This window comes from Rousettus aegyptiacus, unplaced genomic scaffold (genome assembly GCF_014176215.1).
Source record: "Rousettus aegyptiacus isolate mRouAeg1 unplaced genomic scaffold, mRouAeg1.p scaffold_m13_p_6, whole genome shotgun sequence".
Lineage (NCBI taxonomy): Eukaryota > Metazoa > Chordata > Mammalia > Chiroptera > Pteropodidae > Rousettus > Rousettus aegyptiacus.
The window spans coordinates 57,578,773-57,604,733 of NW_023416309.1; the positions used below are offsets into that span (position 1 = coordinate 57,578,773).

General features: G+C 58.4%; 1 protein-coding gene across 3 annotated transcripts in view; it reads left to right on the forward strand.

Moving 5' to 3' along the window:
* DOCK1 (dedicator of cytokinesis 1) overlaps nt 1-25,961 on the forward strand; it is a 326,782-nt gene that overhangs the window by 94,579 nt on the left and 206,242 nt on the right. For all 3 annotated transcript variants that reach the window (XM_036222878.1, XM_036222880.1, XM_036222881.1), the window contains one exon: nt 24,525-24,595. In XM_036222878.1, coding sequence (XP_036078771.1) covers nt 24,525-24,595 — 71 coding nt within the window. The remainder of the gene's footprint in view (nt 1-24,524; nt 24,596-25,961) is intronic.

A 25,961-nucleotide genomic window follows, 5' to 3' on the forward strand; every position in this document is an offset into this window, starting at 1 on the left:
TGAGAAATAAAGTGATGGTCTGTAGACGGTTATTGTGGTGCACACGTTAACGCATCAGGTTATTGCCTAAAGCTACCGTGTGGTCAAGGTTACAATTAGCGATGTGCTCAGTACATGTACTTCCAAGTCCTGTGGCATTTTAGGAAAACCGACATGGGACGTGTAAGAACAGATCAGACTTGCTGGGCGTTTAGAGCCCAGAGGGAGCGTTAGGTTCCCGAGTGCGTCCCCCCGGCAGGGAGTTCGGGCTGGCGTGGCCCGTGTCTGCCGCCTGCCCTGGCTCTCGGCCGGCCTGCCTGCAGCGGGCGGTTCGCTGCAAGGCGCCAGTGATCGGGCCGTCCACGCCCCGCGGCGAACCTTGCGGCACCGCGCGGCGTCCGAGGCGCCGTCTCCTGGCTGCCGGCTCCGTGTTTCGCTCTCCCGCGGCCTGTGGCTCTCAGTGTCTGCGCTCTAAGGGCTCCCGGCGCAGGCCGCGGGTGTCCGTGCTGCTCTGGCTAAGTGTGCTCTGTCGAAGCGGAAGTGCGTGCGAACCGGCTTACACCGAGGAAGGGGAAAGGCTGGCGTTTCCGAGGGGGCGAGCGTCGTTGCCCAGAGCACCCCCTTTTCGGCTGCTTTGAGCTTGGAGAGGATCTGCGTGGCCTCGTTCACGACCGCGCGGTCGGCCCGCTCTCTGGCCTCCTCGGCGTGAATTGGGGTGACCTTTGGGGGTTGGGCTGGGGGTGGCTGCTGTGTCCCAGGGAGCCCGCACCCTGCAGTCACGTTCTCAGAACTGACGCCGCAGTACCAGTTCTGCGGGGTGGTCCTAGAAACGAGTATCCTGGGACTTAGGCATAGTCTGCTGTTCTGTCTGGAGCTGAGAATTCCAGAACTTTCTGTAGGAGGAAACGCAGACCATGCTTTACAGTAAGAGAGATCCTTGCTGTGTGTGTGTGTGTGTGTGCGCACGCGCGTGTTGTATATACGAAGCTGAAAAACATTTCATGAAAATATTCTTATCTCTGTTGCATGTGATACGCTCTGGCATTTTCTGTTTTATTCTAGCATCCTTTATTCTATGGTGAGCTAAAGTATTTCACTGAACAAAAATATGCCGGTTGGCAGGCACTAAATTTCCTCAACAGCTAATGTGTCTCGAAACACATTTAAAAAACGCTGCTCTTTCCCGTTCCCCAGCTCTGCCGCTGTTGCTCCTGTGCGGTTTGGCGCGACCACGTTCTGTCGTCTGCGTCTCTCGCGGCGTCCCGTCGCGCCGCAGGCCCCCGGCGCTCGGCAGCTCTCCCTGCGGGCACGCGGGTCGGACTGCGGTGAAGATTAATAGAGTTCGAGGCCCCCTCCCCAAGCCGAGGCTGGCGCCCAGATGCTAAGACTCTGCCTTCCTGACAGAGGGTCTGTCCGTGGGGTGCAGCCCCCCATCTGTTGGCGTTCTCAGCGTCCGTGAAGCCTTTTCTGTCTCGTCTGCACCGGAAGAAACCGTGGTGGAAATAAACTCTATCGTAGCCCCAACGAACGGCAGTTGTTGGGCGAGTTTTGCGCGCCGAGGACTACAGCTTTCGTTTCCCTAAACGCAACAATATCCCGACTTTGAGTGAGTTATGCTGAGCTGCCTTGTGGCGCACGCACAGTTCTTCCTCCTCAACTCGCGCTGCTTTTTGACCGTTTCCAAGCTATCATCTGGGGGTCCGCATGGCCTCTCTCAGATTTGTGAGATTAGATTTTTCTTTTGTCCTCAGGAAAAACTGTCTGAATATGTTAAGGATGATGAAAATCAGGATCAGAAATAATATGATTTCCTTGCAGATGAGAAAATCAGGTTTCACAGGTAGCTTGTGAGCCAGGCAGGGCGTCCTCTGCGGGCCCGGCTGCTCCCAGCTCCGTCCCCACCTCCCGGGCCCCGCGTGAAGGTGCCACTTCGTGGGCTGCCTTCAGCGTCTCCGTGAGGATGTGACGCCCCAGTTTCCTGAAAGCTGGCATTTATCGGGTGCTTAACCCTTAGTTGTACATGTAATACGAGGTCTCGTTAGAAAAGTGAAAATACCAAAACGTTAATGAAGAAAAATAATCATCACCTCGCCTCCTGTAGATTGCAGTTAGCATTTTTTTGCCTTTGTAATTTTTTTTCTGTAGTCACCCTGAGTGATACGCGTGTGTGTGTGTGTGTGTGTGTATACACACCCATACTTTTTCACCTTAAATTTTCCCACATTTATTTTTCTACGTCCTTCAGTATTTTTTAAGGAGATGTTTTTCAGGGTCACATATTCCCTCAGGGTTGTAGCATAGCTTATTTAACCAGTTTTCTGTTTTAGGATGCTTAGGTTGCTTCTGGCTTTCCTCTCTGTAAACAGCGCTTTCGTAAGCCTCCGGGGCCGACACCCTCTCTCCGTGACGGAGACCTCGCCCATCTGTTTGCCGTGAGGCACCCACGTTTCCACGCGCTCTGCCGTCCTGTGGAAGTCGTGACCAGGCCCGTTGGGGCCGGACCCCGGGTCATGACGGTGTGCCTTTCACCCGGGCCGCTGCGTTTGCTGCGATCGCTTAGCCGTGGCCTTCCGCCCGGCCCCGGCTCGGGCCGAGGTCCATCTCAGTCTGCGATTCAGGCTCGGGCCCGGGTCCGTCTCGGTCTGCGATTCAGGCTCAGGCCGGGATCCGTCTCGTTCTGCCTTTTGTGGGATCGAGTGATGTGTCTGCAGTGTTCCCTGCCGGGAGCCACTGAATCCTCAGAAGCCACCTGCTTACGTAGCCTTGGCTTCTCTTGGCATCGGGCCGGTGGCCGAGTCGGGTGGCTCCTTCAGCCTGGGACCATCTGGGCCCTGGAAGCAAACGGCCAGTGAGATGTGGGGACCATCATAGCCCAGCACGAAGGAAATGGGGAGCATTTGAGCCAGGTGTGCTTCTTACAAGCAATGAAATATTTTCTTCGTTTTTCTTGCTTTTTTCCGAGGTTCGGGGGGATGCCGTCGACACCGGTCAGGGCTTTGCTTGCAGGCCCCCCCTCCTTCATGCGGGCAGAGATGAGAGGGTGTGGGCGGCGACCTCCAGGTCATGTTGTCGGTGTCGGGGGAGACGTGTCAGACCAGGTTACCTGGCAGCCGCAGGCTGGTGGCCGCGGAGGAGCCGGCTGTGAGGGGCATGGCTGTACTCGACTGAGAATTAGCCATCGGCTGGTCGTGGGGGCTCTTCTGCCAGCAGAGGAGAGGGAGGGCCCCGACCTCAGGAAGTGAGGGAGGAGTCCACGCGCGGGAGGGGCGGCGTCCTCCGGGGCTGCCCCGACGACAGGCCCGCACTCGGCACCGTCTTAGAGAAGTTCCTCTCTCAGTTCCCCCTGGGCGTGTGTCGCGGCCACCGGGCCGCGGCCACAGAATGCCTCAGACTGGTGGCTCATGGGTGTGCGTCTCACAGCTGCGGAGCCTGGACGCCCGAGGTCAGGGCACCAGCGAGGTGGGGTTAGGTGACGCCCCTGCTCGTCTGTGGGTGGCCGCCGCCTCACTTCAGCCTCACCCGGCAGGGGACAGACGGAAAGCAGCTCTCAGTCCTCATGGGGGCACGAGAGCCCCCCATACCCCCAGCTAACCCCGATCAGCCCCCAGAGCCCCAGCTCCTAACGGCGTCATGTTGGGGGTGGGGTTTCAACGTGCGAATTTGGGGGGCGCAGCACTTGGTCCGTAACTACGCTCTGAGAACCTGCCCTGTGTCCTCCGGCGCTTGCCGGCGGTCCTCGGCTTGTGGAAACGCCTGTCTGTCTCCACCGTATCCTCCCTGCGGGTCTGTGGCTCTCTGTCTCTTCTCTTCTGATGAGGACAGCGGCCATGTTGAATCTGGGGCCACTCTACTCCAGGTGACCTCACAGTCACTCGGTGACATCTTCAAAGGCCCCATTTCCACATAAGAGCCTGTCCGTAGGCGCCAAGGGTCAGGACTTGAACATGGCTTATTCTGGGACATGACTCAGCCTGCAATAAAAGTTAGTGTGGACATCGTCATGGAGGTCGGGGGCCCCGGGGCCAGCGGGTGACGCAGGGCGGGGGTGGGGAGTGGGTCCTGAGCCAGGGCCCGAGGTCAGCCACGCACACGGGAGGCCGCGAACCTGCGCTTCTCACGCCCCGGTGTGCGCACGGGGCGTCTTCGCAGACCGGCGTGATGGGGCTAGTTTGGGGTTTAAGGGAGGTTTCCGGAGGAGTTAGGCACAGAGCCTGGGAGGTGGCCAGGGTTCCAGCCGGAGGCAGCAGCCGGGAGGGGTCTGTTGCTTTGAAGAAACGACGAGAAGCTCCTTGGTCGTGGTTTGCAGGGTGGGTGGTCAGGCGGGCGCGTGGGCAGAGCTGGACAGGCGGGTCTGGGCCGAGCCCCAGGTGCCTGCTTGGGGGGCCGAGGACGCCACTGGGAAGCGCTCGGTCAGGCTTTTCAAGGGCCTTTGGGCTGCTGTCCGCAGGATGCATGGGAGGCTGCGAGAGGAAGCCCTGGCAGGAATGGCTGTCATGGAGTCAGGCGAGAGGCCTGGGGCCGGAGCGGGAGAGCTGCCATCTGGGCCGAGGGTGCCTGGCGGTGGGCGCCGTGTCGCCCACAGTGGGGTGTTCAGCGTGTTCAGCACACTGGCCTCTCTCCCCACTGGACACCTCCCTAATGCGACAACCGGCAACGTCCCCAGACACCGGTTGGGGGCGTGGGCCAAATCGCGCTGGTTGAGGACCGGAGGCTGCAGCCCCGGGGGTAACGAGACGGCGGTCCTGGCATGTGCCGCGTGAGGTACGGGCCGTGGTCCCGACGCGTGAGGCCAGGACGAGGGAGGGGGGTGTCGCGGCCGCTTCCCCCGTCTCTAGCTTAGTGCCCGAGTGGCAGAGACGTCGTAGCAAGCGCCGAGGGTCGCAGAATGCGTGGGCGTGGAGGCGGGCATCCCCCGAGACCCAGCCTGGCCCTTCTCTCCTCCCGGGGACCGCCCTGGTGGCCCCGTCCCCGTCGGGGGCCTGGCGTGCCCGCGTCTGCTTCCCGACACACGCCTTGCACGCCCTCTTCACGTGTGGCCTCCAGCCATTTCTTCTGTTTACTTACTTATTTATGCGTGCACGCCTACGGCACCCGGGCTTCCCAGGCGGCCCCCCTTACAAGCACTAACCAGGCCCGAGGCTGCTCAGCTTCCGAGCTCAGACACCGGGCTTGTTCAGGGTGGCGTGGCCGCAGACCACGGACCGCGGCTCCACCGGGGCGCGAACCCAGGACCTTCTGCGTTTAAGCAGACATGCTCACCGCTGCACTGTGGAACCGCGTCCTTTTTTTCTTTTTTGTTTTTTTTTTTGCCACCAGCCGTTTCTGACCACATGACTGTCTTTTAGAACCAGATTCCTAGTTCCTTATTCTTTCTGGACAGTGTCCTGTTTCTGTCCGGCGTCTGCCTGGCGGTGCCCCGGCTACTTGGCTGTTGGCGTTTGTGCAGATGTCGCGTTAGCCACTGCCGGACGCTCGGTTACATCACACAGAGGAGGAGAATACCGAGCCCCGACTCCCGCGTGGTTTGGAGAGACCTCGTCAGCCGCTTTTGTCCAGATGGATCGTGGAGCAGGAGCTAATCCTAATCCCTCACATTCGTGCGGCTCTACTCCCGCTCAGAGCCTTTCGAGGCCTGTTATCTCCTGTGATCCTCCCCGCGCCGCCGTGGCGTCTGTGAAAAGTCATCATGGAAAAGCTTCCCAACGGGAAGAGCAGAAAACCTAATCACGCACAGTCTGTGCGTTTTAGTGGCTGAGACGCTGATGGGACCATTTATGTCCCACATTCGCTGGCTTTTCTCTGCGATCTTAAAATTGCAGGTGCCCCAGGGAGCCCCCTCGGAGAGATTTTGTTCTGGGAGAGATGAGGGCGTTTGAAACAGGGCCTAAAACAGTGCAACTGGTCTAAACAGGGTCTTCTCGGGCGGACTGAAGGTACAGGGTCTGCAGAGGGTTACGTGCACCTCCCTGTGCCACGACTGATTTTTACAAATGCATTTGCTGTAGCTTTTTGTAGGTTCTTTTCACATTTCGTGTTTTCTTTGTGGATTGACGTCTCATTTGTTGGCAAATGGCATAAACCTCTAGTGAGACCTAAATGCATGGTAAGCCGTTCCAGGTTATGGATAAGAAGACTAAATATTGTTAAGATGTCTCTTCTTTCCAACTTGATCTAAATCAAAATCCCAGCAAGTTGCTTTGAGGACACGGACAGGCCGATTCTGAAGTCTGTGCCCAGGCAGAAGACCCGGAAGAGTCAGCATAACGTAGGAGGAGAGCCGAGTCAGGGGGTAGGCCCTGCTTGGCGCCAGGTCTCGCTGTAAAGCTACGGTAATCTGATTGCAGAAAAGCAACTCGAACTAGCTTCAGGAAGGAGGAGGAGAGTTGGTTCACGTCGCCGGGCAGTCCGAGGCATAAGGTGGCGTGGCGGTGTCGAGGGGTTAAAAGCTGCCTTCACTCCTGGCTCGGTTTCTCTCTTCCATGTGCGGGAAGGGAGGGCCGCCAGCAGTCAGAGGCCCGTCGTCTTCTCGTTGTTGGAAATCCCAGAGGACGAGCAGCGGGTGTCTCTCTCTGCAAGGCCGTGACAGTCCTCAGAAAGAACCCTCATCCACCTTCTCCCCGTAAGGGAGGGACCGCCCCCGACAGGAAGCGTCGAGGAGTGAAAGGTGAGGAGTGGCTTCCTAGCGCAGAGGCGGGGCCGGCTGCCGGAGCGGGCCGGCCGGCCTGGCACAGGTTCCTGCGGCTCGAGCCGCTGCCACTCTGAGCCTTTGTGAGCTGCTGTTGCCGCTGTTCCCTGCCCCCGTCCACCGCCGGAAAGGGGCGTCGAGGCCCTCACCCAGGGCGGCGTTCCCTCCAGCGTGCCCAGCAGCCCAAGCCGAGGCCCGAGAGGGGACCAGACCCTCACCGTGCCCAGGAAGAATCTTACACACACCTCAGCTGGTGCTGCAGCCCTAGCCAGTGCGAAGAAGGACCACGTCACGTGAGCTTCGGAAGTTGTCACCGTCCTTCTAGTACCGGATAATGACAAGTTTTCGCTGACGCTGCCTTGCAGAACTTCATGGTGGAATGAGGTATTTGCGTGTAGGTGTTGATGAAGTTACGGACTTTGCGTGAAGTCGGAAGCACTCGATCGGGGAATGGGAACTGGGGACGAGGGAAGTCAGTCCGGCGTGGTGTCGGGGACTTCGCAGGGGCAGACTGGCCTGGGCGGCAGGGCCAGCCCCGACTCTCCGTCCCAGGTCGCACGTGACACTGGCTTTCTGTCACATCCTGCCAGGCAGTGTCATTTTGATGAGAAGCCGAGCAGCATTAGGCTCGTGAACTGTGAATGTGACACGTCTGTAACTCAGGGAGAGTTACTTTTCCCTTGGGAAATCCCGTGCGTTCATTATGGTACATTGAATTAGGGAAGAGGTAAAGGACAGAAAAATAAAAGACTGTGAAAGGCGTACCTTATTAAAACGAGGCAGGTTTTATTTTTGCCTACGTAACCTTTAGATACGATGATTGATTTTCTTTTTTGGTATAAATTGTTGTCTCTCTCGTTTAATGGTTAAGGAAGAACAACAGTCCTCGTCGTCTGATTAGGTAAAACATAATGAAAGGACAATTAATTTTCAAAACCGATGTTTTCATAGAATTCCAAGAAACACACACTGATATTACAGATTTCGCATGGTCCCCACTCACGATTACATGCAGAGGTGCCGTGTCTGAGACGTTGGGCGACGGTCCGTCTACATTAGGATGAAGAAACACTGTTCCTGCTGCCATTCGTCAGGCCCGGCGTCACGTGGCAGCTCCTGGCGGGTCGTGGCGCTGCTGGCGGTCGCTCGGAGGGGTAGCTTTGCGCACCCGTTACCCTGGCAACCGCCTCGCCCGGCGCCCCTCCTCCTGGGAGCCGCCGTGTTCTCCCACGGGTGGGCCTGAGGGAAACGCGGCTCTGGCGGGTGTAGGTCCTACCCGGTTAGACGGTTCCGTTACTGGACTGTCTGCCTTGGGCATGTCCGGTGTGTGAGCTTCCCACATCGCCTCTTCTAGTCCCCGCCGTCCTCCGGCAGCCAGAGGGGCCCTCGGCGCAGAGGGCGGCCGCGGGGCCAGCGAGCTGCGGGGGGCGCCGAGTGTTCTGTGCGATTCATTGTTAAAACTTTGTCGCGGAATCTTGAGCCAACGAAAGTGGTGGGATCATTTTTAAATGAAATTTTTATTTCTTTATGTGATTGTTTCTCAAAGACAGGTAACAACAGAAAAATGAAGTACCGTAAAGTGACACCCGTAAATCTAGCGCTTGGCGGTTACTTGCCGTCAGCGTTGGTCCTGATCTTTCCTGAAGTCTTTGTCCCCGTGTGCCCGGATTACACGTGTGTTTTAAAGTAGGTCAGTGGTGAACGCGAGGTCAGTGCGTTCTGCCACCGCGTGCGAGCATCTTTCCACACGCACGGTAACACCTCCCAGGCACAGAGACTCGCTGGTTGGGTCCGTCAGTGTCCAACGAGATGCTGATAAGTTTGAGAGCTGCCTGACATCAGGCCATGTGGCCTTAGCAGAGATGCCTTAGGGGAGAACAAAGACTCAGAGCAGGGCTCACGGCGGGAACCTCAGCCGAAGCCTGGTGGCCAAGGCCTAGGGCAGAGCCTGTCCTGCGGGTGTGGGGAGGGGCGTCGGGGGCGCGCGGGCCGTGACCCGCGGCGTGGGGAGGGGCGTCGGGGGCGCGCGGGCCGTGACTCCGCACTGTCCCTGGGAAGGGCGTCGGGGGCGCGCGGGCCGTGACCCGCGTGTGGGGAGGGCCGTCGGGGGCGCGCGGGCCGTGACTCCGCACTGTCCCTGGGAAGGGCGTCGGGGGCGCGCGGGCCGTGACCCGCGGTGTGGGGAGGGCCGTCGGGGGCGCGCGGGCCGTGACCCTCTGTGTGGGGGAGGGCCGTCGGGGGCGCGCGGTGCCGTGACTCCGCACTGTCCCTGGGAAGGGCGTCGGGGGCGCGCGGGCCGTGACCCGCGGCGTGGGGAGGGGCGTCGGGGGCGCGCGGGCCGTGACCCGCGGCGTGGGGAGGGGCGGCGGGGGCGTGCAGGCCGTGACTCCGCACTGTCCCTGGGAAGGGCGTCGGGGGCGCGCAGGGCCGTGACCCGCGGTGTGGGGAGGGGCGTCGGGGGCGCGCGGGCCGTGACCCGCGGCGTGGGGAGGGGCGTCGGGGGCGCGCGGGCCGTGACCCGCGGCGTGGGGAGGGGCGTCGGGGGCGCGCGGGCCGTGACCCGCGGTGCCCCTGGTTGTCCTTCCTGCACGCCACTCCCACAGGCCTTTCCAGCCTTCCTCCTCCTGTCCCGGCCCTGGGGACGGGCCTGCCCTCGGCCTGCCCCACCCGGCCCCGGGCGCTCTGGGCCTGGCTGCAGCCCCCCCCCCCCTCGGCCCCCTGCCCATCCGCGGCCTCCTCGGGCTCCCCCGAGGGTCTGCTCTTTCCCCCGCCTCTCCTGGCGGCACGTGCCCGTCACGGTTGCTCCTGCGTGTTTCTCTTTGGGCACAAAGCGCGTGCGGTGCCGCCGGCACTTCCCTCCCCGCCTTCCTGCCTGGGGTCTCACCTCGTGGAACCGCGTGGGCGCAGGTCGGCCACTGCGTCTGCGCCCAGGAAGCGGGGGCCGGAGCTGCCGTGGGGCTGGCCAGGACGAGTGGTCTGGGACAAAAAGTCGTGGTCACTGCGACATCCGTGTGGTCAGCTGGCCCGGGAAAGCAGCCTTGAGTCTTCCCCAGGTCGCCTCAGGGGCAGACGGAGCGGGCTCTAGCTTCCCCCACCGCACGGCATGGTCAGTGCTCATCGGTGCCCGGGCCGAGGCCATGAGGAGCGTGCAGAGTTAGCAGGAGACAAAGCCAGGTGACGCGGGCCCCAGAATGGATAGATAGCAGATGAGGTGGGTCATCACCGCAGCGTTGGGCATCCAGGTGACAGACTGCGGACAAGCAAGGACCAGAGAGAGAGGCGGTGGGCTGCGATCACCAGGTCAGGGCTGACGGAAGCAGAGGGGGCCGGCGCGGAGCTCTGGGGGTTGAGATGGGGGATGGGCAGGGGGCTGGGGCAGGAGTGGGCGGGGTCTGGGTGAAGACGGCGCCCCGGGGGCGGGGACCTCGCAGCTGAGGAGACACCTCACTGGACGGAGCTGAGGAGACACCTCAGTGGACCTGCTCCGATAATCACGCAGAGATCACGAATGACTCACCGGGCCTTGACATATGGATTTATTTTTTAATCTAAAGTTACATTTTCAGAAAAGATCCCCAGGGAAGGAACGGGCGGCAATGGATTTTTCCCAGGGCGTCTCTCAGTATGAAAATTACACACGTTCTTAGAAATGTCTTCTCGTGAAATTCTTTATCAGTGCTTTTATTTTTGTCATGGGATGACTTTTTTCATTTACATTTTTAAGTAAAATATGTCTTTAATTTAAAAAAAGTTTTCCTGGAATCTGGCAAGTCCCCTTTCAGAGTTCTGTCCCCCAGTGGGACCCCCTTCTCGGGGTCTCAGCCAGGCCTCCCTGCCGGCCGGGGGCTTTGTGGGGCCGACACCGTTCCTCACCCAGGTGCCCTAACCGGCTAGGGAGGTGATGAACCATAGAAAGGGGGCGGTGTTCACGGAGAGGAACGGTCACCGCCCAGGCGTAGGCCATCTCCAGGGGAGGCGGTCACGTGTCCTGGGCCTGTGTGGGACGACGACGGCCCTGCCCTCTGCGTCCTGGCCGTCCTGGGCTCCGTCCTGTCCGGGGTCTGCGGCCCCCAGGGCCCCGCGGGCTCTCTGACCTGACGCGCCAGCTCCTCACCGGCCGCCGCCTCCTCGCCGGGTTAGGATGCGGGCGATGCTGGGCGCGTCCTCCCCTCTCCAGCATCGCTCCCCCAGACCCCTTCCCCACTCTCGGGGGTCCGTTAATACTCGCTTTGGGGTTCTGATGGCCGCTCACCGCCCAGCCCTCTCGAGCCGTTGTCCGCCTCGCATCGCATGTGGAAAGCGCCGCGTGGTCGGGAGGCGGTGCGGTCGTGCTGTCCCGGCCTCTGAGCCTCTCCCGGCACCTCCCCGAGCGCAGGCGGCCGGTTCCAGGGAGGCGCCCGAACCGGGAACCGGAGTCACAGGTCACAGCTGACGCTGAGCCTGTCTCTACCGGCCTGTCTCCAACGCCGAGCTACTGAAGACCGGTTTTGTTTACTCTGTGTTTGAATTTTCACAAGGACGCCTTTGGTCTCGCACGCGTGAGTGAGGATGGAGTTAGCCAGCCTGCAGTGTGCCCCTCTCCTCGCCTGCCCTCCCAGCATCTCCTCGTCAGCTCGTAATTCTTTCCGTGACCTCCTCGGCATCTGCCGTGATCTCGCCCTCAGACCTCAGTGACCCCAAGGTAGCTGAGCGAGGTTTTGCCATCTTCTCGGATGGAATCTGTCATCTCTATTTGAAATGTGCCTGAACCCAGGGCGCTATATTTTGGCAAAATAAATACTATTTTCAGAGAATTATAAAACCCATCCATTCACATTTCCTTTTATTAGGATGGCTTTATGAGGCATGGTGCTGTCAGCGGACATTCGTTGCCGTGGACAAACAGAATCACGGTCCCTGAGCAGCTCTCCATAGAGTCACTTCTACCGAGGTGGGATTTACATTCTGTAAACTTGAGTGTACGATGCAAAGAGTTTTCTGGATGTATCCTCTGTGTCACATCGCAGGCCAGGGTTAGAACGTTTGTCACCAAAATGTGACAGACAGCCCAGCGTATAAACTCCCAAGTCGCCTCCCAGAGTGGTCACCTTACTTCTCTGTGAGGACTTATGACATCTTTCTCGTTATTTTAGTTAAAAAAAAAAAAAAATCCTGAAACGTTAGCCTGAAGCCTCACGGCTAGGTTGCCGTGATTTCACGGGTTACCTGGCAGCATTGGTTAAGAAATGCAGCAAAGAGACACTAACTGCACCTGGCAGTTTCCCGCTGGCGAGAGCAGGTGCTGCGTGTCATCACGATGAACCTTTTAAAGGTCACTGAGAAGGTGGGATAATTGGTCGCGTTTCAGTGACCATGAAAGATCATGAATATGTACCTAACAAAATAAATTAAACAGAAAATAAAATTGCTAGTACTGTGCAAGTCGGGGGTCCTGGCTTGAGAAACCATTTACGTAAACAGTGCCGTGTGGTAAACGCCGGGGTTCGTGTGGCGCGATGGCCTGCTGGTCGGGGTGCAGGTGAGACGTGAGTTGACGTCACTTCACGACACGTGAGGGGGGAGGGGTGTTTCCGGAGTGACGCTCGTGCCCCGCGATGTCAGAGAGGCGTGCGCAGTCATGTTAGCGAAGTGTTCTAAGGAGACGGTGCCTTTTATCTGTGTACGTGAGAGTGTATGTGTTCTAAATGACCCAAATGTGGAATTCCCTCATTGGGAACATGAGGGTCTGTCTCCCATCCTGGGCCACCCGACTCAGGGGGACAAACGATAGTTCCAGAGAGCGGGGTGGGCGGGAGAGGACGGGGCAGGAGGTGCTCTGGAAGGCTCTAGAAGGTCCAGAAACGTGGCCAGGTTTGGGTGGAAGGACAGACACCCTGCAGCCGTGCTCAGAGCACTGTTCACTGAGAGGACTTTGGTCCGCGCTGTGCGTGGACCAGACTCACGCTGCGCTTGCCCAGGTGAGCCACGTTTTCGGGAGACAGGCTCGTGGTTTCCCAGGCAGCACAGGAAATGTCGGCTTCCCAAGGGCGTGCTCAGAAGCTGTGCAGCATTTAGAGCATCCTCTAAGGTGCAGCGTGTAGAGCATCCTCTAAGACAGGCCGTTGTTTCTGGCATGGAACCTGAGGTTGACGGAGTCCCGGGAAAGCGTGCTGGGCTCTGTCCATGGTGCTGGAGCGGGCGGGGGCCGGGGAGAGAGGACGGCTGCTCCCTGGGCCCATCGTGGGAGGAACGTTGAGTGGGCGGTGGGTCCTGAAGCTGTTAGGACGAATCGTGGTCCATGGGGATCCCCGGGGGTCCTGGACTTCCCTTCAGAGCCCAGCGAGGCATACCCGGGGCTGAGAGTGAGGGCCGCGCGCGGGCGTCCAGGGAATTCGCGGGTGCCCTTCGCCCCAGTCGCACCTCCCGTTTGCCGCCTCCTGGCGTCTCCCCTGGGCTCTCGGGCCCAGCCAGGCTTTCGCGTGCTTACGCCGACGAGACGTCGGTGGCATCCGGAGTTAGACGTGCGCATCGCTTAGGGCCGTCTGTTTAAAGCAGGACCGAAATAATCTTGGTATTAACTGGTCATTAAAGAGATAAATGACTCTTTGGTTACAAACACGAATCTTGGAAATAAATGGGCAGTCTCAGCCTTAGCTTTCTTTTTCAGTTTTATTTTTATTCACCATCGTGTTTGTCAAATTGTCAAATTCCAGATCTTCCAAGATCCAGAGCCGAATTACTTAATTTCCTCTGATGATCATGGCATTTCGTTCCAATAAAGATAATTTTTTCTTTGCAGTTGCTTTTGTATTTAATTTAGAAGTTTTCTCCAATTCACTCTAACTCATGCTTTTCGGATGCAGAGCCAAAGCCGGCAGGTTTCCGTTTCGATGGTGGCAATTCTAAGTGTGATGGTAAAACGCATTCTAAGGTTTATGTAACCCCGCGGCCAGTGGCCACCAGGTGCCTCGGGACACCCTTGGTCGTCGGTGCAGAGGCACCTTGGCGTCTTCACACAACAAGCCGTGCATTGGCCGGAGGTTCGTGCTCCCGTCCCTTCCATGGGCTTCGCCGTCGCTTCCTGTGACCTTTCTCTGTCCTTCAGCCGCTTTCGGAAGCAAAGTGCCATTTTCCCCAGGCCGCAGGCGAGGGCACTGCCCCCGGGAGCATGTTGAGCATCCCCGTCACGGTTATGAAAAGCTGTAAACCTGCTGCGTGTTTACGCGCACGGCAGGTGCCTCGGCTCTGGTTTTCATTCTTCCCTGGTTTTATGTCTTTCTGTGAACTCTTGTTTTGGTCGAAATTAATCTGTCATTTTTCTTGTGGAATCCGGAAACGGAGGCAATCATGGTGCTTTCTAGAGGACTCAGGATTTATTCGAACTGAATCTAGGAGAGGAGACATGGGAGGCATCATGGTTGTCTCACTGTTACCTGGAAGAACGAATCGGAGCCAGGTGCTGGGCCGCGTCAGCTTGCGCGACCCCGCGCCGCTGCCTCCGCGGTCCTCACGTTCAGTCGCGTCGCCCTTCAGCATCCGGGCCCGAGAGCCAGCGAGGCGCCCGAGTGCGTGCGCGAGCCACCAAGGCGTGGGGCGAGGGCTCTCGCCTTGGGGAGCCAGCCGAGCACTTGCTGCTGTCTCCTGATGCTAACTCAGCGCGCGGCTGCTGGGCGCCGGCCCCCTGTCCTCCAGTTCCTTCCTGTGTGCCCCGCCGGCGCGGGGCAGAGGCTGGGGGGAGGCTGCAGAGCCCGGCGAGGCTCCCCCCGCCCCCGGTGGTCCATGTGGTCCATGTGGTCAGGCACAGGTAAGCCCAGGTAAGCCCAGGTAAGCCCATGCCGGGCCGGTGTGCAAGGCAGGCGTGTCAGTCGGTCAGGCATCCGTTTAGCACACGGAGCTGAGAGGGTATATGTTTGTTTATTGCAGCGAATTGGTTTACGTGGCTGAGGGGCTGCCCAGGGGAGTCTGGAATCGGGGAGCCTGGCCTTGCGGGCAGGAGCTGCCGCTGCGCGCCGTGGGCTAAACTTTCTCTTCTTCAGGCAGTCCGAGTTCTGTTCCTAACACCTTCAACTGATTGGGTCAGGCCCACCCAGCTCAACAGGGATAATCCTCTCTGCATAAAGTTACCTGGCTGTAGATAATAGTCACACCCACAGGTTCCCTTAACAGCACCGCCCAGGCTGGTCACCCTGGTGCCACAGCCCCACCCTTGACCTTCAGGAGTCTGGAGAGCAGTGAAGGGGGCGGGGGCCTGGTTTCAGGGCTGGGGACATCGGGGTGTTAGGGAAGGCAGCCAGCACGGGGACCTCTGGAGGTCGCAGCTCCCGAGGGCTGCTCAGCAAAAGTGGGGTTCTCTGCGGTGGCAGCCGAGTCTGCAGGGAGCAGCGCAGGCCTCGACGGGCTCTGAGGGGATGCAGCACCTGCTCCCCGCGCTCCTGTCCACGGTCCGGCTGCTCTGTGCTCCGCCTCCGCCTGCAGGGACCTCGGCATGACGGAGGCTTCTGACCCGCGTCTGAGATCCTGGGGGGAGAGCCCCCCACGGGCGCAGGACGCCTGCTTCTGCCTTTGCCTCCGGTCTCCGGGAGAGGAGATGCCCAGTGTTAATGTCGGGGGACAGTGATAATTAGTCTCCCCAGCCAGCTCTTCCCTGGGAAGAGAAGAGACTGGCTGACCTGCGGGAATGTTTTTAATTACCCAGCCCGAAGCGTTTCGTTAGGTTGGCAACGTTTATAAAGACTCCCCTTTGTACATCTGAGCACATTTTTTAAGAGTTACTAATTTGGAGGTTCGTGTTTTAAATCCTCTGACCTGAATAGCCAGCGTTTGCTGGGGCACGAGTCGAAGGCACAACTGTAGGAAGACGTGACAGCGTGTGTCGCGGTGGCGTGTTGGGACGGCGCCCGGCGTGGGGGACGCTGACGAGGCTCTCCTCCGCGGCGCCCTGGGGGTTCTGCCTCGGGACATGGTGTCGCCTCTTGCTTCATTAAGGCCTTGGCATCGGTAGTGGCGCGCTTCGGGGAGCGGTGGCCGCCCAGCCATGGAGGCCGTGGCAGTGGCCGCATTAGGCCAACGTGCCTCGTTCTGGAGCTGGGTCGAGGCGCTCAGCTGCTTCCAGGGTGTGGGTCGGTCACTGGTGTTCCGGCTCCAGGCACGGACGGCGACTCAGGCAGCAGGGAGCTGTCCCGCATCTGTTGGAAGTGACGTTCCCGGGGGCAGAACGTTCTTTCTGTTTTTCTAACTAACTTTTTTGTAGTGAAATATAAAATTCATCATCCTGACTGTTTTGTAGAGAACAGCCTTGCTGGCGGCCGCTGCGCGGGACAGAGCAGCAGAGCAGGACGTGCTGCTGGCCAGGGCTGGCCAGGCCGTCGTCCCGGAGTGACCGCAGCGGCAGTGCTGGTGCCCGGGGGAGAGGGCGGGCGGGTGGGGAGCCGTCACCTGGGAAGGCGGGCGCAGGGTCCTGCCTCTCTCGCCCCCACGGGCCGCCCCGCGGAGCCCCAGCGGGGCTGCGGCCTGACCTTCGTGCCACGTAGCGGGCGACCTGGGTCCTTGCCGCGCCCGGGCGCGTCCCGCTGCCCTCTGGTGACTGCAGGACGAGCACCGACGATGACGGTTTGGAAACGTGCCTGGTGACTCGATGATGCTGCTGCGTCGTCCGGGCCGCTTGGGTTTGCGAGACAGTCATCGTCATTGGATTTTGCGAGGCCGTTGGCTGGAAACGGGTGGAAAGTGAAAGTGGGCCGTGGAGGAGCCGTTGCTTTTGGCCTTGGCGCTGGGCGCGCGTGAGCCCGTGCGTGCGTGTGTGTGCATGCACGCGTGTGTGCGCGCGCGTCAGTTCCCAGGGCTGCCTTAAGGAGACGAACGTGGGCAGCTTACGGGGAGCAGCAGCAGCTGGCTCTCTGCTGGGCCGGCGGGCTCCGGCAGGTCGGGCTCCCCACAAAGCTCTCGGGGAGGTCGCGGGGAGGTGCCAGGCAGGCCCCTTCCGCCCCTGCTGGCCGCTGGCGCGTCCTGGCGTGCCGCTTCATGCCCCTGCCCCGCCTCGGCCCCTGCACGGCGTCCAGCCCCGCACGCGTCTCTGTGCCCAGCCCCCCCGCCTCTTCCCCGTGAAGCCGCCGGCGGGGGGACTGAAGGCCACCTGGTCTGGCGCGGCCTCAGCTTCATCGGTTTCATCCGCAAAGGCCGTTTCCAGGGAAGTCGGCTGACGTGCACGGGGAGCAGGAGGGGTCCGGTTCCGGGGCCCGGGACTTGGACGTCCGTGGGGGGCGCAGCCCCAGCCACGGTGGGTGGACATGTGCCGGGGTCCAGCCTCCCCCAGCGTGCACTGGGCGTGGGGGCGGGGGCTTTGCCTGGGTCCAGCAGGGCTCGTCAGAGGGCGGTTGGGGCGGCCGGAGCAGGGGGCAGCCGGCGGCGGCTGGGGGCGGGGAAAGGCCGTGCACGTGCCGGGCGGGGCCTCTGGGGGCCCTCCCGGTCCCTGTCCCGCAGGCTCTGCCTCGTGGCCGTGTGCAAGACACAAGCGTGGCGTGTTCTCTGTCTTCCACCGTCTTCCACACTCTCTCACTGTGGCTCAAGCTCTTGAGATGCTTTTGAACGGGACCATTTTCCTGTCCGTCAACTTCTGAACTTCGAGCATTTATTTTGTTTTTTTTTACAACATTGCTCTCATTTGGAAGTCACGCTTTGCCTGCTGGAAGCTGTCGAGAGGGGTAACCGGGTTTGCCGCCTGGAGCTGCGAAGGCCTCCTCGCGGGGCGGCCCCTGCCCCGAGCCTTCCAGCGGCGCCGCGGGGCCGGGGCGGAGGGGAGGCGAGGCGCAGCCGCGGAGGTGGGCTCTGCGCTCGCGGGGCTGCGGGCACCCTCCGTTCAGCACGGCTTGGCTCCGCACGCGGGTCCTGGGAGGTGCGGACGGCGCCGTGGCCGCAGAGGAGGGGAGCGGGCTCACCCTGTCTGTGCGCGGGGGGCTCACTCCCCCCCTCCGCTTCTCGGGCCTCGTAGGCGTTGCCGCAAGGTCCCGCTGCTCAGCCGGCTTCGGCAGGCGCCTGTCCTCCCTCCCCGGGTCGCGGCAGCTCCGCCCTGGCCATTCGCTGTCTCACAGGTTATTCCGTCCTTGGCCGGACAGCCTTCTGGCCTCCTGCGTGACCCGCCGTGGGGACCCAGGGTGGAACGGGCCTGATGCTGCATCTTCCCATCGAGAGGAGGGCGGGAGCAGGGCAGGGCACGCCTGAGCCCGTGGGTGCCCACTGCGCGCACACACGGCTGCACAGGAACCCAGCCGCGGGCGACCACAGTTCTACTTACGGTCTCCGTGAAGTTGACGTCTTTGGATGTCTTGTCATTTTGCGACTGGCTCATTTCACTGGGCCTGCCATCCTCCAAGTTTACCTATGTAGCAGCTTGCCAGGATTTCTTCCTTTTTTAAGGCTAATTTACAGTCCATTGTGTACAAATGCCACATTTTTATTCCATTCATCCATGGACGGACTGTTGAGTTGCTTCCACCTCTTGGCCTCTGAGTGTGATGCTGCCGTGCACATGGGTGTGTGCCGAGGTCTTCCAGAGCCTGCTCTCAGTTCTTTTGGTTGGGTCCCCAGACGTGGGATGGCCCGATGGATCATGCGGTAAATTTGTTCTTCACTTTCTGAGGAACCTCTGTACTGTCTTCCACAGCGGCCGCACCAATTTTACATTCTGTCAGCAGTGTGTGAAAGGTTCTGATTTCTCCATGTCTTTGCCAACACCTGTTAGTTTCTTTCTTTTCTTTTCTTTTCTCCTTTCTTTCTTTCTTTCTTTCTTTCTTTCTTTCTTTCTTTCTTTCTTTCTTTCTTTCTTTTTGCCAACACCTGTTAGTTTCTTTCTTTTCTTTTCTTTTCTTTTCTCCTTCCTTCCTTCCTTCCTTCCTTCCTTCCTTCCTTCCTTCCTTCCTTCTTTATTGTAGCCACCTTATTGAGTACGAGGCGATTGATATCTCGCGGTTTTAATTTGCAGTAATGTTTAGTGATGTCACCGTCTTTTCATAGACTGGCCATAACAAATCAGTTTTTAAATATTGGAGCTTGCGCTGGAGCCACTGAAAAATTGTAAAAGTGATAGGTTGGTACTTTTTTATCACTATTTTGGCTGGAGCTTTGTGGTACCTCAGCACACCAGCACTCCCAGAAACGGTTTCCTCCAGCCGCTGGATTGTCACTTGTCACCGAGTGAACCCAAGCGTCGGTGGTGGGCATGGGAAACGCTGTTTTAAAGACCGGAATCTGCTTTAAAGAGGCCCGATTACGACGAGAAGAGGCACGTGTAGCGCGAAGGCGCGAGCAGGTAGGCTTTACGCGCGAGGGTGTCAGCGACAGAAGCATCATCCTCTGTGGCTCCATCATCTTCCTCTTGGTTTTGGTCCGGGCTCCTTCACCACGTGCAGCAGGGTGGCTCGGAGTGGCACGTCCTCGAATCCCCCCAAGGCACCGTGGTTTTCCGTTCTTCAGCCACACGAAGCCGCCGCGTCCGGGCGTCTGCCCCGTCGCCTCCCTTCCCCAGGGGAGGCACCAGCTCGGGTCCAGTGGCACCTGTTGGTCAAGCTGGCCCTGCTGCGTTTTCCGGCAGCGGAATGGCCCTTCGGCTCTGCCCCAAATCTTCCAAAGACGCAACACTTAAGTCTGAAAGGAGAATTTGTGGACCATATATATTTTAGCTCAGAACTTCCAAATGGAATCATTTTAATATGCGTTTTTCTCGAGAAATATGTAAATTAATAATTGCTTCATACATTATTCAAGAAAAACTTATTTTGTATCACCAGTAGCTCTTGTAATCTTATATAAAGATATGCTAATGGATTTAATTAAAATAATTATACTGAATAATGTAGCCTGAACTTTACCCTAAAATAGTGTCTGTTAATCATCATCAGTGGTAATATTTTTAGCCAGACAGACACTTACAACGTGAAACCAGTACTAGGTAGAAAGTGCATTTTTGGTTTGGGTTCACAGTTTTGATTAAGTTGGCATTCTCCTGAGATGTATGACAATTCAATCTACTTAGAGAAGAGTGTAAAATTTATTTAATTTCTTTAACCTGAGCTATTTTAGCAATTAGAAACCTTTTAGCATGTTCCGCCGTTTTTAAAGCTTTTCGATGTTTCGTCTTATTCTCACCTAAACCTTTGGTTTAAGTGTTTCTTTTCCTTTTGCTTCAGTTCCGACCTCACGTTGTGGTTGTTGGGCGTCCTGAGGGTTGCATGTGTGTTTGTTTATTTGTTTACGCCTGCAGTGCCTGGTCTTCCTAGGTGGTCTCCCGTCCAAGTATGAACTGGCCCGACCCGGCTGAGCTTCCCAGATGAGCCGGGATGAGGCATGGTCAGGGTGGTGTGGCCGGAGATTGTGCCGAGTTCTTGATTCCCAGTGCGCTGAGCAGTGAAGGCAGTTCTAAAGGACACTCGGCAACTCGCTCGTCTTTTAGTGTAAATAGAAGTAGCTCGACCCCTGGCCACGGTTCTCTGTGAATTTCTTTCTGGCACCTTCCGTGGCTTGCTGGCTTTCAGGCGGGCGCAGAGGTGGGACCCTGATGCATTCGGAGGTGGTTCCGGCTCTGCCGGCAGCCTCTGTGTGCCCAAGCGCGCGGGGACTCGCGTGGGTTCTCAGCACGTCAGCGCTCACCTGTCGACGGTCCCGAGGCCCAAATGCGCCGAGAATGGGGCCCGTCCATCCGGGGTGGATGGAGGACAGCTTTTCCAAGTTCAGAGAAAAGCAGGCTGGGTTAAGCGGCCATTCTGTGAATTTAAGTAGGTTTAAAGTCCGCTCTGAAAAAATAACTTTCTTAGAAAGCCAGTGTTGATTTGATAATTTCAATTATAACTTAAAAACCGAGAGATAACCCGGGCTAAGTGCAGTGACGTCACCTAAGGCCTGTGTTATGGTGGTCGCAGTTCCTGGCCAGGCCCTGTCCTGGGCTGTCGTCACAGGTGACCTGGTTCACGGCTCGGGCCCTGGAAGGAGGGGGAGTCCACACGCAGCTGTGTCTCCGGCATCTCCGCCAGCTCTCCCCGCCCCCCAGCATGCCCTGCACGTGCTCCGTCCACTCCCCCACCGGCCCTGGGGCGGGCTGTGTTAGCCACCGCCATTGACCAAGGAGGGCCACCGTGAGAGCCCCTGATCGCAGATGCTGACGTGGTGGGGGAGCCCGGGCTCAGACCGCCTGGCCGGGCGCCCAGGGCCCCGTGGGACCCTCGGACGCATGCACGGCCGCCAGTGAGTCATGCCGGCCTCGGCTCCCCCACCGGCACCTGGCCCGTCCATCAGGCGGTGTCTCCCTGAGGGTGAGGTTCTCCACCGCACATCCGCCCTGCCGCACCTGTCGGGCCCTCTGCACCTGGGGGAGCTCCTGGAGCAGCGGCTCCTTCCAAGGCAGGGACCCGGATTGAGGGGGGCTGCTGCACCCCACAGAGGAAGCGGGGCGGGCACATGCCTTTTGCTGGGAGTACCAGCAGGACCCCGAACACTTGAGATTCACAACGAATAACCATAGAAATGGGCAAAGCTGGATGTGGTCCCCTGACGCCACGGAGGCCGTGGCGGGGTCACAGCCTGTGGAGCTGGGTGACGAGGGCCCCTCTGCCTCTCCGAGCTAAGGATGGCGCCTCCTGGGGTGGAGAGCGAAGGGGAGCGATGTCTTCTGAGAATGAGGCGCGCGCACACAGCTCTGGGGCCGTCACGGAGGTTCCCCTGTGGCCGGAGTCCTCGGCAGGGCGGCGGTCGTTTAGTTGCCATTTGGGACCACTGCGGGCACAGGCCCCTCTGTGGCCGCCGCCCTGACATCAGGCGGGGACATGGGGATGTGGGGACACCCTTGGGAGCCCTGCCTCCGCCCTGGCGCACCGCCCGCCTGCTCAGCACGCGGGAGGTGGGTCTGTCGCTGTCGCCTTCGCCCTCGTGACGTGGACTTGACCTCGTCGCTGCAGGCAGATGACGCTTTGTCGGGCGCAGGATAAAATGCACGAAGCCCACGTGTCCCTCACCCTGGGCCATCACAAACCCACGAGACACCCCAGGGCCCAAACGGTCCGCGGTGCACACGCTTATTATTAAACGTCACGATGAATATCCTTTAGCTTTTCTAAACAAGCTCAAGGTCGTCGAAGCCAGACTGTTCAAACCGCGATGCGATTGTTTCTGTCGAGTGCCGATTTCAAGAGCTGCACCCCAAAGCAGGGAGTGGGCCTGTCACGGCCCGGCCGGCGTCGGGGGACAGGGCTCGCACGCGGAAGAGGGGCGTGAGCGAGCCCGCGGTGCCCGCCTCGAGCGCGCCTCCGCTGTCCGAGCTGTGCAGGGGGCAGTGGCTGACCCCTCTCACGCGCGCTTGTCCTGAGCGTCGGTTCTGCCCGTGGAGCCGCAACCTAGAGAAACGTCTGGCACGTGCGCGATGTTCACGTCCTGCAGGGCGGGAAACTCGAAGGGAGCTGAGTCTGCCCGCCGCACTCGCAGGCCCTGCGGTCGAGACTCGGACCCGCTCCCCCGCGGGCGTGTTCGGGGTCTGCGTGGCCGGGTGGGAGATTCCTGTGCGTTTTTAGCATTAAGGTGTCGTCTGCCTCGGGTCCTGTGGAAGAGTTCCATCTACCTGCTGTGTCCCCCCCAGCCCTCCCCGGGGCGAGCCCTCCCCCACCGCTCCCCTGCCAACCTCCGAGGAGTCCTCCCTGGAAAGGGAATCATCAGTGTGTAGCTTTTAGAGTTTGTCTTGCTTTACTTCTCAGAGTGCGTTTAAGATTAATTCGTGTTGTATGTAACATAGGTTTTTTTTTTTAAGTTAAAGTTCTACTGCTGAGTGGCGTTCCATCGCATGGATTCCCCTTTTCACGGACGTTTAGATCGTTTCTCGTTTCTGATGGTCGCCAAGAAAGCTGCCGTAAACATTCACAAACGGTCGCATCTCGCCTGGTCCCTGCCCGGGGCTGGCGGGGGGCGGGGGGCAGTGCCGGGCCATATGGAGAGGGCTCATCCAATGCTGTCGGAAGCTGCCAAGTGTTTTCCCAAAGTTAATGGACTAACTTTGAACCCAGACCAGCAGTATCTGCAAACAGCGCTCGGTAGTGTCAGGTTTTTGTTTTGTTTTAGCCATTCTAATGGATATTAGTGATGTCTTATTGTGGTTTTAATTTGCATTTCCCTGGTGACAAGTGACATGGGCATCTTTCCGGGTGCTTATTTACCATCCATGTATCTTCTTTGGAAAAGTATCTTTTCAAATCTTTGGCCCACTTTTGGGGAAGGATTGTTTTCTTATGATAGAGTTTTTAAGAGTCCTTGGTACATGCCGGATGCAGGTCTTTATCAGATACATGGTTTGCAACTATTTCCTTTAGTTTTAGCAGAAGTTCTTTGTTCTAATAAAGTATAATTTATCAATTTTTCCTTTTGCAGATTATATTTTTGGTGCCACATCTAAGAAGTCTTTGCCTAGCCCAAAGTCACAAGTATCTTCTACAAGTTTTATAGTTTTAAGTTTTACATTTAAGATCTATGATTCATTTCAAGTTAAGTTTTACATTTAGTGTAAGGGATGGAGTTAATTTCATTAGTTGGAGGAAGAGGAGGGGCCTGTGCTTTTGTTAGGAATCAGTTAATTGACTGTGTATGTTCTGGGTATTACGTTTAAACGGGGTTTCTGCCCACTTGCTTTTGGAAAAAACAGTGTTAACGATTGTTTACATAACAGGTGTCAGACTCTCCAGTGTTCAGCTCTATGTCCTGTTCTCTTTTCAGTTTGGTTTTGAGGTTGATGCTTGAATGCTGTTTTCCTCCCTTTCTTTCAGGGAGGAGGAGTCCAGCCTGGGTTAAGGAGTCACTTAAGTGTCAGTCAGGTGGGAGTGGTGGGGTCAGTGGGGGTCGGAACACTTAAAATCCAGAAACTGTTCCCAGCAGGGCATAGACGATGAGGCTGAGGCCCTGGCTTCCCACAGGACTGCATGTTTATTTATTTATTTATTTATTATTTTTTTATTCTTAGGCGAGGCAACCCTTGGTTGACCTTACAGATTGCAAGGACCTTGTCAGCTTAAATCCCATATTTTTTGTTTTGTTTTTTTATGACTACAGCACTTGGTCTTCCTATACGGTCTCCCATGCAAGTACTAACCAGGGCTGGCCCTGCTTAGCTCCCGAGGTCAGACGGGATTCTGACGCCGGCTCAGTTTAGTGCTGGCTGCGTGATCAGGGGAAGTAAGTGACATCTTCATCGTCACTTCCCTTGCCTTCCAGCACAGCCAACTAACTCCCCGTAGGCCTGTCGCAGTTAGAGATAAACATACCAGGATGCGAGCACGGCGCAGAGCCTCTGTTAGGGTCTGTCGTTGTGACCATCAGTCTATTTTTTTAGTGTGGGTTTTCTAGAATATGCATAATATCAACATAAGAGATAAAATTACTAAAGGAAAAAAAATGATTCCTAACTAAGGGATCCACAGATATACAGTAGAATAGTTTTGGAATGGAGCAAAGATAGTCCTTGAGTATCGTGGATATTAGAGCTGCAGTCCTTTGGTAGGGGATTCCTCTGAGGGCACAAGTCGCCATCAGCTGCAGCTTTGCTAAGGTTAGGGAGGCCGTCACGGGAAAGATTATCGCAGCATGGGCATCTGGTCAGCAGGCAAACAGCATTGCTTCTGTTAACATTACTGTTACTATGTGTCAGGATTATCGTATAACAAACCATCGTTGTGTGTGGATCATAGGGTTTTTGGGGGGTGGGGAGGCTCTGTTTTCATCGTGTTCAGCCGTCAGCCTCCCATCTAAAAAGCAGTCTCTCTTCTTGGTACGTCGGAGGCTCTTCATGGTAACGATAGATTCACGTGAATGTCCTCCCAGCTGCCTTCGGCTCAGCACCCTTGTTGGTCTTGCTTTGCAGGGGGCAGCGCTGAAGTACCTGCCGACGATCGTCAACGACGTGAAGTTGGTGTTCGATCCCAAAGAGCTCAGGTAAGGGCGCCCGGGGCCCGCGGGCTTCCAGTTCCTCCGCGGCCGCCCGCTCAGCGCGTTCGGTTGACGGGGGGCTCGGGGCCCCGCCCATGTGGTCAGAGGTTGGGCCCAGGCCTCTGTGATCACAGCGGTGCCCGCAGCACCGCTAACTATGACTTTATGCGGAACGGACACCCTCCCACGGGGACAGTGTTTTCTCTAGAACGTGCTTGGGAGCCCAGGGGGCGTGTGCGCGAATGTGGCCTCTGGCATTCCTCGGGGTTTGAGTATCACGATGTCCGTTTTGGGGTTCGGGTTTGTTTTTAGCCACCTACAAATCCGATCCCGGAGTTTTAAGATTCCCATCTCACCTGTATCCCCCAACGCCCCCTGCTGCGGTTTGGGGGGTCCTGGGAGAAAGGGGGCCGTGAGCCTCCGAGAAGAGTCAAAGCCGACAGCTAATACTGAAAACAAAACAATCCTTTGGGGAAGCTGGCCGTTGGGGTTCAGAGCCCGGAGTCAGGCCGGGGCCGGAACCCGCCCTTGTACCCACTGCTCTCCCCGCCCTCGCCGAGCAAGCCCGTTCTCGTGGTTCCGTGCGCAGCCGTCACGAGCGTGTGCGCAGCTGTCACGAGCACGTGGGTGTGCCGGCCTCGCCGCCCTGGACGTCGCCAGCGCGGTCACATCGCCTTTCTTTTTCGTTTTTGATTTGACGTAATAAACTACGAGCGGCTGACGGCACCGTTTTTGCCAGCCCAAGAAGCCCAGCTAAACATCGGCGAAGGGCCGCCTGTCCCCCGGGCCGTTCAGCGGTGTGAGGTGTTGGTCCTTCCCGTGCTCCATGCCCACCGCAGGCCGCTCGCGCCCCGAGGCTTTGCGTCCTGCATGGACACGGTGGTTTTCTGCAGCTGGGAGCTGCCAGCACCCATCAGAGCTCGCAGGCCCCAGGTGAGACGAGGGGGAGCACACGGGCCGCCCGGCAGCGTGTGGGCCCCTGTGGCCCCCACGGCCCCGCCTGCCCGCCCCGCTGTGTTGCTCCCCGCGGCACCTAGAACAGCGAGGAGACGCGGCGTCTCGGGCTCCTGCCCGGGTCTCCCGAGCCCGCCCCGTGCCGCCCGTGATGTTCAGGACGCACGAAACAGGATGTTGGGGACAGGGGTCACGGCCACACGCACGGCCTGTCCTCGCTGTGCGCAGGGCCAGCCCCCGCCCCTTGCGGGAGTGCCATCGCGGGCAGTGACAGACTGAGCAGACGCCCTTCCCCCGGGCCAGCCCGGCTGCTCTCGGCCGCCTGGCTCCTTAGGTGTGTGACCCTCCTGGACGCCTCGTCTGCTGATGAGAAAAGAAGACGTTGAAGATTATGTTCGGATTTTTTCCTGCTTAGAAA